The sequence below is a fragment of the Syngnathus floridae genome, chromosome 11 (genome assembly GCF_059516105.1).
Source record: "Syngnathus floridae isolate MCC-2025c chromosome 11, RoL_Sflo_1.0, whole genome shotgun sequence".
NCBI classification, from domain to species: Eukaryota; Metazoa; Chordata; class Actinopteri; order Syngnathiformes; family Syngnathidae; genus Syngnathus; species Syngnathus floridae.
In genome coordinates, this window is record NC_142423.1 from 7,857,588 (window position 1) to 7,876,179 (window position 18,592).

The 18,592-nt window shown below is 41.1% G+C and overlaps 3 protein-coding genes and 1 long non-coding RNA gene across 51 annotated transcripts in view; 2 read left to right on the plus strand and 2 right to left on the minus strand.

Annotated features, from left to right (window-relative positions):
* The first annotated feature begins 32 nt into the window (after nucleotides 1-32).
* On the plus strand, nucleotides 33-7,612 carry LOC148390807 (inter-alpha-trypsin inhibitor heavy chain H3-like). 45 transcript variants are annotated; one of them, XM_088390943.1, is made up of 26 exons: nucleotides 33-201; nucleotides 660-820; nucleotides 1,131-1,235; nucleotides 1,434-1,596; nucleotides 1,682-1,792; nucleotides 1,992-2,120; nucleotides 2,283-2,399; nucleotides 2,473-2,641; nucleotides 2,742-2,852; nucleotides 3,101-3,282; nucleotides 3,385-3,564; nucleotides 3,632-3,741; nucleotides 3,834-4,093; nucleotides 4,162-4,182; nucleotides 4,414-4,434; nucleotides 4,532-4,585; nucleotides 4,695-4,765; nucleotides 4,858-4,924; nucleotides 5,397-5,444; nucleotides 5,843-5,899; nucleotides 6,022-6,093; nucleotides 6,160-6,270; nucleotides 6,346-6,520; nucleotides 6,606-6,754; nucleotides 7,220-7,301; nucleotides 7,388-7,612. In XM_088390943.1, exons 1-26 carry the CDS (start codon nucleotides 133-135, stop codon nucleotides 7,500-7,502), a joined length of 2,910 nt encoding a protein of 969 aa, XP_088247069.1. In that variant the 5' UTR covers nucleotides 33-132; the 3' UTR covers nucleotides 7,503-7,612. The 45 variants fall into 45 exon arrangements, with proteins under 45 accessions (XP_088247069.1, XP_088247080.1, XP_088247073.1 ...); XM_088390954.1 differs by having other exon boundaries at nucleotides 4,695-4,712; nucleotides 4,907-4,924; XM_088390947.1 differs by having other exon boundaries at nucleotides 4,532-4,546.
* On the minus strand, nucleotides 4,822-8,819 carry LOC148390808 (uncharacterized). Its single transcript, XR_015861508.1, has 2 exons — nucleotides 8,489-8,819; nucleotides 4,822-6,296 (listed from the first exon to the last, which is right to left on the minus strand). It is a non-coding gene; the product is annotated as an uncharacterized LOC148390808 (long non-coding RNA).
* On the plus strand, nucleotides 7,772-13,809 carry il17rc (interleukin 17 receptor C). Of its 3 annotated transcripts, none has more exons than XM_088390992.1 (15): nucleotides 7,772-8,357; nucleotides 8,520-8,774; nucleotides 9,200-9,437; nucleotides 9,528-9,625; nucleotides 9,736-9,850; nucleotides 9,918-9,959; nucleotides 10,034-10,140; nucleotides 10,245-10,301; nucleotides 10,380-10,440; nucleotides 10,525-10,748; nucleotides 10,938-10,991; nucleotides 11,103-11,154; nucleotides 11,232-11,327; nucleotides 11,404-11,442; nucleotides 11,521-13,809. In XM_088390992.1, the coding sequence occupies exons 2-15, from the start codon at nucleotides 8,673-8,675 to the stop codon at nucleotides 12,150-12,152; spliced, it is 1,917 nt and encodes a 638-aa protein (XP_088247118.1). In that variant the 5' UTR covers nucleotides 7,772-8,357; nucleotides 8,520-8,672; the 3' UTR covers nucleotides 12,153-13,809. The 3 variants fall into 3 exon arrangements, with proteins under 3 accessions (XP_088247118.1, XP_088247119.1, XP_088247120.1); XM_088390993.1 differs by having other exon boundaries at nucleotides 9,531-9,625; XM_088390994.1 differs by lacking the exons at nucleotides 7,772-8,357; nucleotides 8,520-8,774; nucleotides 9,200-9,437 and having other exon boundaries at nucleotides 9,534-9,642.
* The window catches only part of erc2 (ELKS/RAB6-interacting/CAST family member 2), a 25,673-nt gene continuing 19,342 nt past the window's right edge, over nucleotides 12,262-18,592 (minus strand). The window contains exons 15-21 of one of the 2 annotated variants that reach the window (XM_088390942.1): nucleotides 17,362-17,485; nucleotides 17,140-17,300; nucleotides 16,750-16,897; nucleotides 16,060-16,671; nucleotides 15,791-15,858; nucleotides 15,526-15,713; nucleotides 12,262-15,453 (exon numbers count right to left, since the gene is read on the minus strand). In XM_088390942.1, the coding sequence (XP_088247068.1) occupies nucleotides 15,832-15,858; nucleotides 16,060-16,671; nucleotides 16,750-16,897; nucleotides 17,140-17,300; nucleotides 17,362-17,485 (1,072 nt within the window). In that variant the 3' untranslated portion in view covers nucleotides 12,262-15,453; nucleotides 15,526-15,713; nucleotides 15,791-15,831. The remainder of the gene's footprint in view (nucleotides 15,454-15,525; nucleotides 15,714-15,790; nucleotides 15,859-16,059; nucleotides 16,672-16,749; nucleotides 16,898-17,139; nucleotides 17,301-17,361; nucleotides 17,486-18,592) is intronic. The other variant, XM_088390941.1, reaches the window with a different exon arrangement.

An 18,592-nucleotide genomic window follows, 5' to 3' on the forward strand; every position in this document is an offset into this window, starting at 1 on the left:
AACCAGGGAGCGAGAGGAGTTTGCCCTTTAGCTTGACATTATGTACACATCCCTGCTGACCACATCGGTGGCTGTGTTTGAGTACAAGAGGCAGCTCTGGGATGTCTTGGCTTCACTCGGATTGGCGCCACCATGGAGAGAACTGCGCTGCAAGTCAGCATCTTTGGGCTACTTTTGGCTTTTGGCATCACGCAACCCAAGGTAGGATGATTGATGTCAACTACACGCACAAACATAACACCTACAATCAGGCTTTATGTTCATTCTAAAAAATGTCATTCTTTTAACATATTTGTACTTTTAAAATCACATTAGTATAAGGTAATTTAATATTGGTGCAAATGAAGTCTTACTTGCATTTTCTCCACCTCGTTATTATTGTTTACTGTTTTGTCAATTTCACAGGCATTTTTTCACAATTGACGTTTTATCGTGTGTACACAATTATTTTGTGTCTCGTGCTGTCTAATGTATTGACATAAAGTCATTGCTTCAGCCTACACTCGGTGAAAAGTAAAAGAAATTAGGGAGTTTTCCCTTCAACCAATGAGAGTTAATGTTCACCACACCACTCTTGTTGTCCCACAACAATTTGATCTTTGCTCTGCTGACCGGCAGACCAATGAGGCCTTGTTTTCCCTCCCTAACTGTTTTCACAGAATGACTGGGATATCTACAACTTTAACATCAACTGCACTGTGACCAGCCGTTACGCCACCACCATCATCACCAGCCGTGTGGTCAATCGCAAGGATGAATCCCAAGAAATAGAGTTCCATGTCCGGATTCCCAAGAATGCCTTCATCACCAAATTCAGGATGTGGGTGCAGTTGAACGTGTAGTTGAACACAATGAGACACAACACATGAGGCAGATAATAAAACAAGACTTAATGCGATATATTTGTTTATCGGTGAAAAAATGAAGAATATTTTGCAGCTTACTGAGGAGCAGTTTCCACAGTATGTACATATATCTGCGTTATACTGCCCTCAGGTGGTGACAGTGCGCACAACCTCAGTAACAGCAAAGTCATTCAAGCAAAACGAGAAGAATAACAATGATAACATTTAAACAAATGAAACATAACAAATAGGGAATGACCTTGAAATGTTCTTGACCATCTCCAGGCTTATCGACGGCCAGATGTATGATGGTGTCGTGAAGGCCAAAGAAGCGGCTCAGCGGCAGTACAGTGACGCCGTGTCCCGCGGTGAAAGTGCTGGCATCGTCAGGTACAATACAGGATTATTGAAAGTGATACCTATAGTCAAAACCCTAAACCTCATTTGAAACCCTAACCCTAGTTGAAACCCTATTGTTGAAAATTCTACCTTTGGTTTGAAACCATAACCCGAGTTTTAAAGTCTACTTTGAACATTACAGAAAATAATTAAAGGGCAGGTTCAATGTTTTTTGTGTACCCTTCACAGCTCAGTTGGGAGGACTCTCGAGGAGTTTAAAACCTCCGTGACGGTGGCCCCTCTAAAAAAGGTGACCTTTGAACTCACGTACGAGGAACTACTCAAACGCACGCTCGGCAAGTACGAGCTGCTGATCCACGCTCGACCCATGCAGCCTGTCAAAGACTTCAAGGTGTGTGTCTCCTGTTCAAACGTACAGTCCGTTCAATAATTTGACATCACCACGTTGGTCCGATTTTTTTTATCCTAAACTTCAGGTAGATGTGAACATACAAGAAAATGCAGGGATCAGTTTCATCGATGTTAAAGGAGGACTGAGCACAGGCGCTCTGGCGGACGCCATCACCAAAACACATTCAGACCAACAGGTAAGATAAATGAATAAATAAAAATAAATAAATAAATAAATAAAACTTTCAAAGTTTTTAATATTTTTTTTAGCACAAAAGCTCTAGCTGATTGGATAAGTGATATAGTTTATATTAGAACAGAAGTTGTAATAAAAGAGACTTTTTTTTCTCAGTTCGTCTTTATTCGTTTTCTGATTTTTGCATTGAACTTTTGCAGGCTACGGTTAATTTCTACCCGACAGTGGAGCAACAGAAATCATGTGAAAATTGTGGAGAAGAGGGTATGAACGGAGATCTGGTTATCGTTTATGATGTCAACAGAAACCGGTCACTGGGGGATGTCAAGGTAAAAGGAACTATCAATATTGAATATAGTTTCCAGACAATTCCTTAGGTATACCTGCACAACAAAACAAAAACTTGGAAAGTCATGTCTGTTCTGTTCTGTTTCGTGCATATGGTGTCACGTACTTCAAGAGATTGTTTTTCAATTTTGTTTGTTCATCAGACATCAAGTGGATATTTTGTCCATCATTTTGCGCCATCAGAGCTTCCTCGCATTCCAAAGAACGTTGTCTTTGTCATCGATAAAAGTGGTTCCATGCATGGCAAGAAAATTGAACAGGTACTGGCTTTTAAGTTTGTTTTTTCCAGTGGGCTAAAACTACCAAACGATTAAAAATTCAAAACTGTCTCAGACCCGCGCAGCGTTACTCCATATCCTGAATGACCTGGCCGAAGACGATTTCTTTGGTCTCATCACTTTTGATAGCAGAGTGTCTTACTGGAAGCGTGAACTTGTTCAGGCCAACTCAAAACATGTAAAAAGCGCCAAAGAATTCGCAAGGAAGATCAGAGAGCAAGGAGGTAGTTTCATTTTTTCTTTTTGACCACTGTGTACTTCTGTGTAATGTATTCACAAAGTATTCAAAGAAATGTTGTGTTGATGTTGTTTTGCCTCATTTAGGTACAAATATTAATGATGCGTTGTTGGATGGGTCACGTATGTTGAATGAGAATCCCAGGAAAGGTTCAGCGTCAATCCTCATACTCCTCACTGATGGAGATCCAACCTCAGGTTAGTACACGGGAAATGACGCAATCATGATGAGCCAACTGTTTGTGTTCCATTTAAATATGTTTTTAGGATGTTCAATATTATAATTTCCTGACTAAAATCACATAACAAACTTGTGTAGAGTATGTGTGTTTTTTTAAAATGCTCTAAAATTAGTTTGATTATTGTCATTTCACATTGTCTGATTTTTTTTAATTTTTTTTTTTCTGAAACAAAATTGTTTTTGTCTTTGCTGCCCCTGCCTGCAGGTGTAACCAATCCTGAGTCTATAAACTCCAACGTGATGGAGGCCATTCAAAACAAATTCCCACTCTACTGTCTTGGATTTGGTTTTGATGTTGAATTTAGTTTTCTTGAGAAGCTGTCTTTGCTGAACAACGGTGCCGCGCGCCGTATTTATCCTGACGCTGATGCCGATTTGCAGCTGAAGGTACATTTTTCAAACTGCATCCTCCATATTAAAAATGTCCTATGATAAAACTAAAAATTTGTTTGATTGTGGCTAAGACTAAGAAGGTGTCTTTTCCATCAGGGATTCTATGACGAGGTGGCCACTCCCCTTTTGACGGATGTCGTGATGATCTATATCGGTGGCACCAATCTGACCCAGACCAACTTCAGTCAGTATTACAATGGTTCCGAGATTGTGGTGGCCGGTCAGCTCGCCGACAACAACATTGACGCCTTCGTCCCTCGTGTCCTGGCTATTTCGGTGAGTATCATGTCAGCTGTGGTTGTCTAAAAGTGACTTGGACTCAAAATTCTATCTTATGCCGCAGAAAAACACGAGTATCATTTTCTCTGAGAAGGACAGCACAACAAAGTCAACGGACAGCAATATCCAGAGGGTTTGGGCCTACCTGACAGTCAAACAACTCCTGGAGAAAGAGTCAGTACTTTTTAATAGGGCTGTAACAAAAAAAAAGGAAAAAAAAAGATGTTTTTCTTGTGAGTTATCCTCACACGCAATCGTCATCATAGGTTGCAGTATTCAGGAGATGAAAAGGAGAGAATGAAGAATGAAACCTTGAGGCTGTCACTCAAGTACAACTTTGTCACCCCGCTTACATCCATGGTGGTCACCAAGCCAACAAAGGAGAAGACGGAAGTCCTTCACAAACCCAGCGAGGAAGGTCCGCCGCCTCCCGAAAGTCCCAGTTTAGTATTGAGAAGCCCCGGCGTAGGCTCTTTGCCGAGGGGCCCTCCAGCCAGTCCAGGTTTAGGAGGCTCTATGGCAAAATGTGAGTATTATTAACGTGGATTAAAATACAATGGAACACATTCAATAAATTGTCTTCTGTCTTTGCAGACCATCGCAGACCTGTTTCAGGTAAATATAAGGAGGTGTCAAAAAGCATCTACAATATGTTGCAGCCTTATAACCCTTTAAGAAATTGATATTTAAACAGCAGTGGTGAAGCAACACATGTTGACTGATAATATGTATAACAGAATTCATATATGCTTTGTCCTCTGCAAAGAATGAGTAATAGTAGTATCATTTTCCATATTATAGCATTAGGTATATGAATAATTTTTTTTTTGCTACTTTTTGTGGCAGGCAGGAGCGGATTACCAGGTGGTATGACATGAGCACTAATGATGACAACATTTACACGACATGTGTTGCGTTAAAAAAAAAAAAAAAGAACTAATTGCTTTTTCGTATTTTCTGACAGGTAAAAGACTTTATGGTAAGATGTCACAACAAATGACAAGACAACATGTTCTCCGTGTGTTTTCTCCTTTTTTTAAAAAACCTGAACAAAGTTACATTTATTATATATATATATATATATATATATATACATGAATTAATTGCCTTTTTTGGTTTTCTGACAGGTACTCCATATTTTCGTGGTAAGATGTCACAACAAACGATTGCTGAGCTAACTTACATAAGTTACATTTATTATATATATATATATATATATATATATATATATATATATATATATATATATATATATATATATATATATATATATATATATATATATATATATATATATATATATATAACGAATTAATTGCCTTTTTTGTTTTTCTGACAGCTACTCCAGATTTTCATGGTAAGATGTCACAACAAATGATTGCTGAAGTACTAACAAGACTTAAAAGCTCATTTAGAAATTTCCATCAGATTATATTTGTGATATTTATTACAATACTATTTACCCAAAATAGTGGTTAAGACTAGCACGTTACTTACTAACCGGTCTCACACCAAGATACTGCCCCCAAGTGGCCAATGCACACACATACACACACACACACATATACACACACACACACACACACATACCTGAATGAGCACAACGAATGACAAAACGAGTGACAAAAAGCATCAAATTAATTTATTGCTATTTTCAAGGCACCATATGATGTGTTTTGTTATCATTTGCAATGGTTAAGAAGTGTATTGCATCATATTGACTGAGATGTTCCTAATATTGTGGCTACTGTTCTTCCAAAATATATATTTGCCTTTTACTGTTTTTGTCATTGTTTTCTTTCATTCCAAGTTTGATTGTTGCTCTCCAGGTAGTCTTCATTCTGTGGCTCCCGTGCCAGGCATTTCAATTGACTCAGGCAAGCATCATGATATCACATGATGTGATCAAGTGCCAGTAAAAGATGGTGTTTTAAAATAAAGGGATTAGTTAAGATACATAATTGTATGACTTAAAAGCTCACGTAGAAATTTATAAGATACACACGCACACACACACGCACACACACACACACACACACCTGAATGACCACAACGAATGACAAAACGAGTGACAAAAAGCATCAAATTAATTTATTGCTATTTTCAAGGCACCATATGTGTTTTGTTATCATTTGCAATGGTTCAGAAGTGTATTGCATCATATTGACTGAGATGTTCCTAATATTGTGGCTACTGTTCTTCCAAAATATATATTTGCCTTTTACTGTTTTTGTCATTGTTTTCTTTCATTCCAAGTTTGATTGTTGCTCTCCAGGTAGTCTTCATCCTGTGGCTTCCGTGCCAGGCATTTCACATGACTTCATACAGGAAGGCAAGTGTCATGATATCAATGATGTGATCAAGTGCCAGTAAAAGATGGTGTTTTAAAATAAAGGGATTAGTTAAGATACATAATTGTATGTTTACAAGAGATGACATAAACTGTGTGTGTAGTTGCAGTTGATTTGCCCGGACAGACCGCCCTTTCTGAAAACTTTCCTTTGGTTTCTGCAACATTACCACATGGTAAGCGTGATACAATTGTGTCCTTTAATGCGACGTCTCATTGTCAGTTTTTTTTTTTTTTTACAGTTATTGAACGTCAAATCCGCTTTTTGTTGCCGGCTGAGAATCAATCGCTTCCACTGTGTTTTGATATCACCGCTTCCACTGCACTTCGACTCCTTCACGTCCCCAGTACAGGTCGGTCCAACGTGCCAGAATGTTCCCTTTGATTAGAAATCAAAATGAAGTTGTTGTGCGTCTCTTCTGCACTAGGCCTCTCTGTGAACGGTGCACTAGATGGAAAAAGAGGCTTCCGCATAATAGTTGTCCACTTCAATCCAGACATTACGATTACTGTTAACAAATATGGCGTCACCGCTAATGATGGACAAGTTGAACAGATGATACCGTGGCAGGCGGGACAGGAGGAGACGGTGATTTTTGGAAGGTGATTTTGCTTTAAGAAAATGGCCGCTTGATTCAGAACTGAACTTTGCATTCGATGTTTGATGTCAAAAAAATGCTTTTCATAGTGTGACAGTGATTAAACGGAACTTGGAAGTTGACATCACAGTTGGAGAAACACGCCTGATCATCTTGCATCATGGGAGCGCTGGGGAAGAATTCCTCTGGCCGGTTTTACGACAGCGGCCTTCAGATGATAACGCCGGAGGAATTTTAGGTGGGTTTTTCTCGACTGTGGATATAGTTTCAAAAGTTTACACACCCTCTGTTCAAATGGCAAGGTTTTGAGCTACCAAAACAATTAGAACAGGATTAAAATATATATGTACACCTGAAGACTTTTAAGGTGGGATAAATATATATATATATATATATATATATATATATATATATATATATATATATATATATATATATATATATATATCCCACCTTAAAAGTCTGATAGAAAAATCCAAAGTAAGTGCAGCCTACTTGAATATTTTTGATTAATTTGGGGTTAATCCGAGGGACTTTAAATGCTGGCAAGGGAGTTTGAATGTTTCTTGCTTACCTAAAAGAAAATGCAAACTTGTGAAACCACATTCTTAGTTGTTTACTTTTATCCTCGAGCGTGCTTAGTATGTTTGATGTGCATGAATTTATGTTCTGCTAGTTCATTGATTCCTCTTATTCTTTTCAGCACAAAAGCCAGCAGTTTATGAACACGTGTCGACACATATGCTAAAACTTAAAATCAAAGACCAGGAAGTCATAGTTTCCAGGTAACGATCATTTTTACATAATTTATTTGTAATTTTGTTAAAGGCTTACAGTCAGTGTGTGCTCTAACAATGTTTTTGTTTCCTAGAACCACGGCTGCTGACTACAGTTTTTCCCCGGCTGTGATAATGCCCTGCTGGCTCACGCCTGCTGAGTCAGCGCTACAATCACAGCTCAGCGGTTTCACTGTCCAATCTATTTAATCAAGAGCCAGTCTTCCAGATATGTTTCATGAGAATTATGGCTGAGTGACAAGCATACATTCTTAATATCAGAAACAATAAACCCTGGAGTTCATGCTCTTCCTTTCAAATATTCTGATTAATCAAGTTTTTGTTGCAATAATCCCCTTTAGATCATTATTATAGATAATTCATATAAATCATTTATATTTGTATGATTATACAATTATGAGTGCTCTAGTGACACGTTTATTTTTACTTCTATTTAACATAATTTATAACTATGCAACATATAACACTATAATCAACAAATACAATAGCAGTTAGTCAAATCAGGTCAAACATTGGTGCCCAGTTTCAGTTAATTGAACAATCGCAGATGTGAAAGTGACTTGATGAGTGACGGGGTGTAGTCTTTTTTTAATTATGGGTCATTTAAACAGTATAAATGACGGTGAATAAATCGTGTTTTTGGAATGTGGGTGGAAGAAGAACTAGGCGTTCACCACTTTCAGGTGAGCTACACTGTACATGCAACAAGATGTGCTCCAACCAGTCCCGAGCAATTTTCTCCGAGGGTTTGTCTCGTAAAAAAGAATCATGACGTAAAAACACGATGAACAAGTTCTTCAACTAAGACTGAAATGCCATTGCCTAATCAAGACGATTATGTTGCCAAGATTTCGAGGAGGCGCTATTGATGCTTGCAAAGGTGGAGCTGCGCTATGCATCATAAACATGGACTTTGAACCACTTACAGTTAAAAAAAAAAAAAAAAAAAAAACGGCAGAGAGGGTGTGAGTTCTCTTGCGTTCCAGTTTTTTCCCACGACAAATCAAATGCGGACGCTGATTATTTGTCACGGATTACAAAAGGGTAAATAACCTTCTTTTTTTTTTTACTTTCTGTATATTTTCAAATGTGTTCGTATCCACAACTCTGATCTAAACTGCTGGAGCTACAAAAACTTGTGTTAGTTGACTTTGTCTATTCAGCAAATTCCTTACCTGTCAGTTTTTGTGTGACCCTTTTCCCCAGATGGAAGTGAAACCAAGCAGATCGAGCTTGTATTGACTCAGAGCCAGTTTGTTAATCTCCAATCTCAAGTCACGCAGTGGAAAACAGCGAGTGACACTCCCAGCACACACATAGAAAGAAAACTATTTAGCTCTTCATGCTGACTCTGACAACATGTTTCTTTTTCGATTGCCTGCTTGTTGTTTTTTGCTGGCTTTTCATGACACGGCCTGTGGGTGGGTGGAATATGACGACTCGGAAGTCACATGCTCACAGGTAAGCTTTTTGATTTTTTCTCACTCATATTGTCCGCTAGTGTTATCTAAACTTTATTTAGCCAAGGCACATATTTTATACTCGAGACAGAACGCCACCAAAAACAAACGTCACAAAAGTATATATCCCCCGCTATATTGTGGTTCACCTATCACTGATGTATTTTCTGCGTTCATTGTATGTCGGTACATTTTTACAACTAAGAAATTGGTGGCTTATGTTAACAAGGACATCTGAAGAAAAACTATATTACATAAACAATGTGAGTGAGTCACTGTTGTATAGACAAGCTGACAGTTGTAATTATCATGTAGTGATAGAAATTATCTAGCTTTTATTTACTCACTAATTGAGCGTGTAATTTGTCGTGTTTAGTTGAACAAAAAGTGATTTTATTATTATTTGTGGTTTGTGGACTCATTTAGGGTCTCTCTGAATGCACAGTGGCGGCTGAGTTGCCGCTCGGCATCCTGGAGAGTGATGCAGCGGATGTCCGGAAGGTGACAGCAAAAGTGGAGCCTTGCTGCAAGGACACGGCGCTGTGCAAGTTTTGTCTGTTGATTGAAGCTGAACTCGCCATCCATGTGACTGAAGACGTGGCGAAAAGGCTCCAGTCAAGTTCTGACACTGAAATGGATGCAGGGATGGCAACAATGTCAATAGGTGGCAATTGACTTCAAGAGATTCATCTATATATATATATTTTAATTTGTTTTTAGAATTATTGCATTATTTTTGTCGTTCTTCTCGCAGCAGCATCCGTGACGTTATGTTACAAAACGCCACCGACCTTTCCAGCATGCAAGAGAGTGGCCTTCGCAGTCAATCCTACAAAACAAAAAGCTGCAAATGTAAATTATGACTACTGGTATTTTTTGTTTCTTTTTTTTCATTTTTTAAATGTTTTAATCATAGTCCCAATAAGTGCAGAGTGTGGTCATAGTATTTCCCTTTTCTGTAGGTATCCTTGGTGATTACGAATCCATCTGGAGTTACCTTCGGCAGTATTGTGTATGTTTATCCTTCCAAAGAGATGCATCCCATTGGAGAAGTAGTGGCTCCTTCTCTCACTGAAGGTTTGAACTACATGTTAAACTTACCCACAACATTTTTATGACACTGACTCATCTCACCTTTCTGCAGTTTGCTCCCAAAACCTGCAGATATCCATCAAAGAGTGTTATGGTGAGTGAGCGCACATACGTATGTTCAACTTGAAATTGTTTGCAGGAAAATAAACAATGAACTCCTCCTTCCAGTGCCCACAGTCAGCAGTGTAATTAACCAGAAAAGAAATCAAGTGGAGCTGAATTTTGCCAGAAGGACCCAAGTGTGCCTCCAGTATGAAGAAGATGGAAGATGCCAGGTCAGCGTTGCACAACAGACTGTGTGTTAAAAATATTGCCATTGTTTATTTATGGATGCATGCATGAATGGATGGTTGATTTCTGATATTATGTGTTCTTTTAGATTTGGAAGCGTAAAACCATCCCACTGTACTCTGTGACCCCCTGCTTGTGTCTCCAGGTACTGCAACTTTAATTTCAAACATGTCCATGAATGGCAAATTATTCTGTATGTGTGACATAAATTATGCCTCGGCAGGTTTGGGATGATGACGACGACAAGCCGAGACGCTCTCTGAGCTGCCCCTATAAAAAAATAGGTAAAAAAACCTCACCTCAAAATCGGACCATCATAGTGAATAGTGGAAATGAAATGTATCTTTAATTTTGGACCTCACCATCAGGGTTCCTTCAGAAGAACGTATGGCAGAACCTGACCGTCTCTGTGGGTCAAGGTCGAATGAACGACAAGGGGCAGATGCTGCTGTGGAACTTGTCTGCCCCCTGTAGGCTGGAAGGGGAAGTGTGGCCCTGTGGGTGGAATGGGGGTCACCAATGCACTGAGATTGAAGGCTTTCGGCAGCAGCTGGAGAACACAACATGGGAGCAAAACAGGAAGAACCAATGGGTAAGATACCACCTTACATATATTCTTGTATGTTTTAATGTCTGCCTGTCCATGTGTGTGTGAATGTGTATACAATTGAACCTCGGTTTTGAATCTATTTCAAAACATTTGATTAAAACCCAATTGCAATCCAACCCTAAACCCTAGTTTGAAACCCTAACCCTAGTTTTAAAAATTGTGTCTCTGCAGGTGAAATTAGGTGTCTTTGAAGACATCAATCTGCAGCTGTCACCATGTGTGATGGTAAAGAATTTTCTCAAGCATTCCCAAGCATTCTTTTTTTTTTTATCCATTGTCTGAATTGAATTAGCTATGGGGTTTTTCTGTATGGTTAGTTTAAATTTTTGTGCACAGGTGCATTTAAAGAGAGGGGACCTTCACCTGGGACTGTTCTGCTATCGTCAAAGTAAGTTTGCATACATTAAGGCAGGAATATGAAATATGCAGATTTCCCTTTTATTCTTTTTGTTGTTGTCATTGCAGCGGCCAGGTGGCGCTGGAATCTGCTGGCTGTGGCTGGTTTGTTGGTGATCACTTTGACAGCACTCATGTTGTGTCTTCTCCATAACTTTGTCAAGAGTACGTTCAAGCTATGCTTTTAATACTGTAATTTTTTCAAAGTATGTGGCTGATTATTATTCATCTTATTTCACAGAATTGGCAAGCCGATCTTTACAAAGAGGATGTATGCAGAGTAAGTGATCATATTATCTTTTACATTTCTAGATTGCATTCAATCTTTTTGGCTTTATTTATTTTTATTTTTTTTAAGTTGGCAGAAAAGGTCACATAGTCCTCCTGAGTCCGCCAGATGTACGCGACGGCGTCTCCGAGGTTTGTGGCTTGGGCTCTTTTCTCAAGAGTCAGGGCTTCAGTGTGTCTGTGGACCAGTGGAGCAGGATGGAGCAGGTCAAGCTGGGGCCCCTTCCATGGCTTCACTCCCAGCTGCTTCACGTGAAGAACCTGGGAGGCCGAGCGGTGCTCGTCCTGACTCGCAAAGCTTTGGGGCTGGCGAATGAATGGCATCGGGAAGCACTCGATGGAGGAGACGGGAACACGCCTCAGTCTCCGTACTCGGATGTGTTCATGGCCTCGTTGTGCCTCATCCTTGGGGACAAACAGCAAGGCAGGACTGGAGAACGTTTTCTTCTGGTCACATTTGACCACGACGTGGTGCAGACCCCTGGCGGCTTGCCTGAGCTGTTTCAGGGTCTTCATCTGTTCCGGCTTCCCTCCCAGATGAAAACTCTCTTGTGTGAGCTAGCCAGAGGAGGAAAAAGAAAGGCAGAAGGTAGAAAGACAAAAAATGGTTGGAAATGGGTAACCTTGGACCAGTGTTGGGAAAATTCATTTTCTATACAAACTAGTTCAAAATGCAGTTCAGAAATTTTAGTTTTAAAATGAACTTGTTCAGTTCATAGTTGAATTTTAGCAACTAAGTTCCTTTTGTAGATATTATGGTATAAGAATAAAATGATAACATGGAGCCATGTTAAGGATTTAATGAAGTGCGTTGACAGAAAGAAAGTCACTTTTATTTGATGAATATAAACAAGCTGGCCAACACTCAATAGTAATATTCGGTTACAGCACATACAATAGCAAACCAGGGCACAGAGGACGACAGCAGTCCTCCTAGCTTTAAAAACAGGAAACATCACAGAGGATCCATGCTTCACTTTTCTTTTATACTAGGTTCCTCCTTTAACAAATTGTTTTACATGACTTTTCCTCTTATGTAGTATTTTAAGCACACGCACTTGCACCCACGCTCGTTGCCGTACAAATCATAAAAGGCCACGCATTCACCCACGCGTTCTTTTTCTGAGTAACGTTTACACCAGCAATCTTAAAAACATGCTGCACTCTCACAAAAATGAACAGGCTGGCTACTGAGGAAGGGAGTCGGAGTTTTTAACACAGTGAGACGTACATTACTCTCAAACACCGACATCACACCGCCACGATGCAAGAGTGAGGAATGACGCTCCACGCTCACACGAGGAATCATTCAGCATGCTGGACACTCACATTAAACTTGCTCCTATAGGTCGGCACTGTACAGCTCAACAACATTGACTTTTACAAATAGTACAGCCTCCAACTGGCATCGGTGACAAGCGGAAATCATAGGGAAAAAAAAGCTAACTAAATGCAAAAAAAATAAATAAAAATAAATAAAATGTTTCTGGCATTGGTCACAGTGATTTGTTCAATAAATGTTCTTTTTTTACAGTAAAAAAAAAACCCAACAACAACAAAGTGAAACTGTTTTTAGGCTCTGCATTTCTGGAGGCATCTGGCTGCATCCTTCCTCCCGTCAACACTCCCATTGGCACGTAATGTTAAAAATAAATAAATAAATAAATAAATAAATAAATCAGCACAAATGGGCACATTTGAAATGCAAATGATATATTTCACGGTAGGAGAACCCCCTACTTCAAGTATTCAGTGGATAAGGACCTGAATAGAGAGGATACTCTGTCCTCCCGATGGTAAAGTCAGAGGATTTCATTTATTGATTGATTTTTCTTCCTTTTTTTTTTTTTGCTCCTCTGTCTGCATTGTCTTCCCCCTATAAAACACAAACTTATGATTATATTTGTCTTGTAGTTGTAAACATAAACACAATTTGGAGATTTTTTTTGGTCAGTGAGAGACGATGGAAGCTTCACGTAGGAAGCAGATGACGCCTTAATTGTGGAAGATTGGAAAAATACATTTATATTTATATATATATAGTACCAACCAACACTTGGCCAATAGAGAGGAGGACACCATGGGGGGAGAAATGGAGTTCAGTAACAGTCTAATTCAGTTTCCACTAAAGTGTAACAACATGTCACCACTTGCGTTTACGAGACGACCAAATAAGAAAAGTCACGAGAAAGAAAATGCAGATCCGGACACAAGAGCTCCCTCTCTCTCTTCTTCTTTTTTTTTTTTTTCTCTTGATCTGATTTGTCGCCACAAGCCAACTGAGTGTGAAAGCATGAGGTTTTCAAAGTGTGCAACAGTGAGCCTCCCCTAAACATAAAATGGAAAAAAAAATACAAAATAATAAAACAAAATAAAAAGTGATCTACAATTAAGCCTAAAAGTTGTCACAGCATTTTTCTTGCAGAAATTGACATGTGGAAAAAGTTGGAAAATCTCTTAAATGAGGCGAGATTTTTAAAATTGAACATACAGTCTCTACTCACTACATGTCAAAAAAAAAAAAAAAAAAAAATCTCCAACATGCTTAAATTATCGTCACAGCTTTAAAAATAGATTGTTTAATTTTTCTTCCCAAGCTGTCCTCTGGCTCACACTTTGAAAACCTCCGCACAAAGACAGTGGAAGGAATGTAAAACAGGCCAAAGGAATGTGAAATTCTTTTCTACAAAGATTTAAATAAATGAGCATTTCTGCCCTCCTCCTTTTTCTTTTTTTTTTTTTTGCACTGTTTGTATTTTCAGACAGGGAATGTTCATTTCTCCACTCAGGATTTTTCTCTAGATATACAAAAAACACTTATAATACACTTCTCACCCTCTCCCATCCATTTCGGTAAAAAAAGAAAACTTTTTTTGTTTTAATCTTGTCATTTTCTGACCACATATAGACACACTCTATAGATTCTCTCTATGTATAATATATGCATATCTATCATATACTGTATGTGTACATTTTTTTTGAAGGAGGCCACCTTGTTGAGAGGGACAGCTAGGTCGCTACGTTTAGGAGATGTGGAAGAGACGGACGAGTTCGAGGAGTATGGGTGGCTGGAATTTTCAGGAAAAACATCTACTACAGGACAACTCTTCCTAATTGTTGTATTTATAGTTTTTCATCCTCTTTGGGGTTCTTCAATTGATCGCAAAGTGCCCCTTGTGACATATGTACAAAGTTGTCGACCGCTAATGTTGATGACTCAGCGGTAGAAGAAGCAAATCCCTTGACTCACTGACACCATTTATATCGAGCACCTGCAGCAGGAGCACCATGAGTTGAAAATAAACAAAAATATCCTGCAACAACAAGAGGTGCGTAGGTGCATAGTCTCTTTCGTAATCTCACTTTTTTTTGCCCACTTTGACACTTTGAATACAGATGGTGAGTGAAATTAATTCATGCAACACTGACGTCTGCATAGATTGATTGTTTTTTTTTTTTTCTTCTCCCCCACTTTGTTGGATTGAAATGAGGTAATATGAAGATGATGGCAAAATCAAGCGAAAACGAGCCGGAGGACCCTTATGTTCGTTTCAAGGCACCTCTTCCAAAAATTATCACATTAAGTCTCCACGGGTGGCACGATCTATTCTTAATTGGAACACGGCACGTTGACTATCAGCTCCTCAAAGAAGGTGACGCCACTAAAAAGGTACAAAAGAGGTCTGTTTGTGTGTTATCTCAGATATTTAGGGCTCACGGTCGCTATGATGCCATGATTTGGGGGCGGGGCAGTGACGATGGTGGTCCGTCAGTCAGGCTTGAGGGAAGCAGACAGCAATGGCAGCCATGACCTTGAAGCAATCATGAGAAGGAAGTAAGGACGAAAGAATAAGGATCTTGGAGAAGGTGGAGACCAGTCTTGCAAGCTCCTGAGGAGGTCCCATGTTCAGCATGGGGCAAATGAAGTGAAGATAGTAAGGAAGAGGAGGCGTAGGGTCTCTATTTAGCTGTTCCATGCTGAGAAGATCTGCTCCAAGGTCACCTGAAAGGCATAAAAGGAAAAGTAGCTGCAGAATACTTGATTTGATTATCCTGATTTATGGTTTGAACTTACCCGCTCGACTGTCAGTTTCCCAACGCCTGTCTTGCGCATCTCGGGGAACCCCGTTCCTCCCCCTCCCAAAAAACAAAAAAACAAAAGGTCTCCTAGCTGAGTAAGATAAAAAAAAAAACGTTTTGTCAGTGTCATCAAATTTCAACATCATCTTCTGGCTGCTTTTCCCCCAGTAGTGGCTGAGTCATCTGAAAAACAAAACATTTACGTGGTCAACAACAAAACAGCAAAAAATATTGGAACCATCAAAAAAAAAAAATCTCACCCCTCAAAACAACTTTTGAACTTTGGTTGTCATAGCAACGATTATGCCCATATGCCTTCCTCGTCATCCTGTCGTTCGAGGTATGCATTCGGGGGAAAAAAAGACAAAAAAACATTATTATACAGCATCTCGTAAGCCATTTTTATTTTATTTTATTTCTGGTTTAAACTATGAATATAGTCAAATTTAAACAATAAGTTCTTGTATTTTTCTTTACTATTTGAATACAATGAAGGTAGGTGAGTACAGAAGCGTAGTCAGACAAGCACCTGAGACCGTGAGTGACTTCTAACCTGGTCCGGGGAAGGGCGGTGGCCAGCATGTGGGGGTCCTCTTCCCGGACCTCCGCGATGATGAGGCGACGGGTGGCGTGGATGCTGCCCGTGGTGTTGGGGCTGAGGATGCTGAGGGTGCTGAGGGTGCTGAGGATGTTGAGGATGCTGAGGATGCGGGTGCTGAGGGTGCTGAGGGTGCTGAGGGTGCTGAGGGTGGGGCCCCTGTTGGAGAGGGCCGTGCGGGTGCTGGGCATGCGGCGGGAGATGTCCGTGCGGATGCTGCTGCGGCGGGTGCTGGAGGTGCGGATGTTGGGGCTGCGGGGGGCGCGGGTGCTGTGAGTGCTGGGGGGGCGGCTGAGGGTGCTGCTGCGGGTGCTGCTGCGGATGTTGAGAGTGAGGGTACTGCAGCTGCTGCGGGTGCTGCGGGGCGGCCTGGGGGTGCTGCATGTGAGGGACGTGCCCGTACGGGACCTGCTGGGCGTGGGGGAGGTGGGCGTACTGGCTCTGAGCTTGCTGCTGAGGGTGCGGGGCCTGGGGCTGCGGGTGGTGCGGATGATATTGTTCGTCTTCGTAGTTGTCTGCAATCAGTTTCATTCTGCTTTGGGTCTGCGGGACGAGATGAGGGCCGGATTAGCATCCAGTATTATTCATTGAATCATTCAAGTTGCGTGTTGCAATACGAACGTGCTGTTTGAGTTGGTGCATCAGTTTGTCCCGCTCCCGCTTCAGGGACATCACCTCCTCTTGGGTCTTCTTCTTGTTGGAGGCAGACAGTTCCAGCAGGGCGATATTAGCGTCTTTCTCACTAATCGCAGCCAGCAGAGCTTGTTGTCTGCATAAAGGTAATATGTCATGTCAATTATCCATCCTTTCCGGTGTCTCTGTTGGTTGCCTGGCAACTAAGTATGCTTGATGGGAATTTTTCAGGCTGGTGAAATGAATGCAAAATTTGGTGCAGCAGCTCTTCTCTACTGTCACGATTTGCATCTAGACAACACGTTTGATTGTTCTAAACAGTGACATGAGCAAAGGTCATTTGAGTTGAAAAGTAGCAGCGGCTGTGATGACACTCACTTCATCTCCAGAATCTCCTCCAGTTGTTTCCTGCGCTCTTGCCTCATGTTGGTGAGGTGGCTGTCCCGCTCCTGCAGTGACTGCTGAGTGGACGAGAGACGCTGCTTGGTGGAATCCAGTTCTTGCCTCGTCCTCTCAAGTGTGTTCATCAGGTCCTCCAGCTGATTGACGGGATGAGTTGTGAATGTCACATGACCAAATAAATCCGAGCAAGAAACACACCTTTGAGTGATGGCCGCCTTCCAAGGAGCTGTCCTTACGGCCATCCTGTCCCAAGCCTTTCTTGTCCCCTTGGGGTCCCAGTTTGATGTTTGAGCCTTTCTTGGTCGGGTCTTTGCCTCCTTGTCTGTAAAAGTACTCACGATTAAGCGCCGTCAATCACCTCTCGTCCGCTAACTACTCTCCCATAAGAAACATTCTCGAGGAGTTCCGTAAAAGCTAAGTAGATGTGGGAGGAGCGTTTGATATACTCACTCACAGAACAAAAACCGTAACACACATCCAAGCAGTGGAGTGGAGGATGAGTTACATTTGGAATCAAATTGCTTTTTGAATGGTGCCTGTCATGAAAGCACACGTCACACATGACTTGATGGCTTCACGTTAGCAATGGGAACAAACTTACAAGTTGGAGCACCGGAGTTAGAAGAGGGCTTAGGTGGGCAAGAATGTCACCTACCTGGGCGCTAAACTGCAGATGGGGGGGTGAGGGAGGGGGATAGTAGAAAATAGACGACAGGACAAGTGGAAAACACATTGGAAGCAGTAAAGGAAATTCAGAAAAATGAAAGACAAGACATTAGACCAAGAACAACAATGAACACACTCAAGTCATGTTTCCACCCAGCAGTAACAATCCTCAATTTTACATTGTAACCCGATCTGACCCACCAGCGGTGAATCAAGCTCCACCCTGGAGTTCCACGGTTGCTACGGTTACACAAGTACATCCCCCAAGTTTTCACAACGGTGAACTAAGCTGTACTGCTCGGTAGAAAAGTTGCTTAAGTTCATCGTCAACAAACACGGGAGACCGCCACCCCGTCTGCGAGAGCGGGTGCGGCCATTGCGTGATGCACTTTGGACTCGGGACCTCTGACCCGTGTGCATCTGCTGCCGAGGGAAGCAGACATGCAATCAGACAGCAAAGATCAGCCCGGGAAAAGACGAGGAAAAAGGTCTTTGGGTGCAGAGGAATGGAACTCAACAAGTGAGACAGCGCTGAGGAGAGAACCGCTTTGGGATGCAGGGTTGGACAGACCTGACGTTTGAGGGACCAGGATTTGAATCTGGACCGTACCTACAAGAGCCCCTCACGAACGAATGAACACTTTGCATGCAGGCCACTGGGTCTTAATATCTGCTAAGGCGGCTTAGGCCAAGTGGGAGGAAGAGGAAAGGTGGGCAGCACTTGGAGAGGAGAGTGGCTGATGCTTCTGGAGTGTTGAGGTGA

What these genes read in the sequence shown, in the direction of transcription:
- LOC148390807 (XM_088390943.1), top strand. Translation starts at nt 133, where the DNA reads ATGGAGAGAACTGCGCTGCAAGTCAGCATCTTTGGGCTACTTTTGGCT. An exon ending in GAAAGTGCTGGCATCGTCAG is followed by an intron (nt 1,236 to 1,433) that starts GTACAATACAGG and finishes TACCCTTCACAG; the next exon opens with CTCAGTTGGGAGGACTCTCG. An exon ending in CCTTCACGTCCCCAGTACAG is followed by an intron (nt 6,271 to 6,345) that starts GTCGGTCCAACG and finishes CTTCTGCACTAG; the next exon opens with GCCTCTCTGTGAACGGTGCA.
- il17rc (XM_088390992.1), top strand. Translation starts at nt 8,673, where the DNA reads ATGTTTCTTTTTCGATTGCCTGCTTGTTGTTTTTTGCTGGCTTTTCAT. An exon ending in ATCCATCAAAGAGTGTTATG is followed by an intron (nt 9,960 to 10,033) that starts GTGAGTGAGCGC and finishes TCCTCCTTCCAG; the next exon opens with TGCCCACAGTCAGCAGTGTA. An exon ending in CCCCCTGCTTGTGTCTCCAG is followed by an intron (nt 10,302 to 10,379) that starts GTACTGCAACTT and finishes ATGCCTCGGCAG; the next exon opens with GTTTGGGATGATGACGACGA.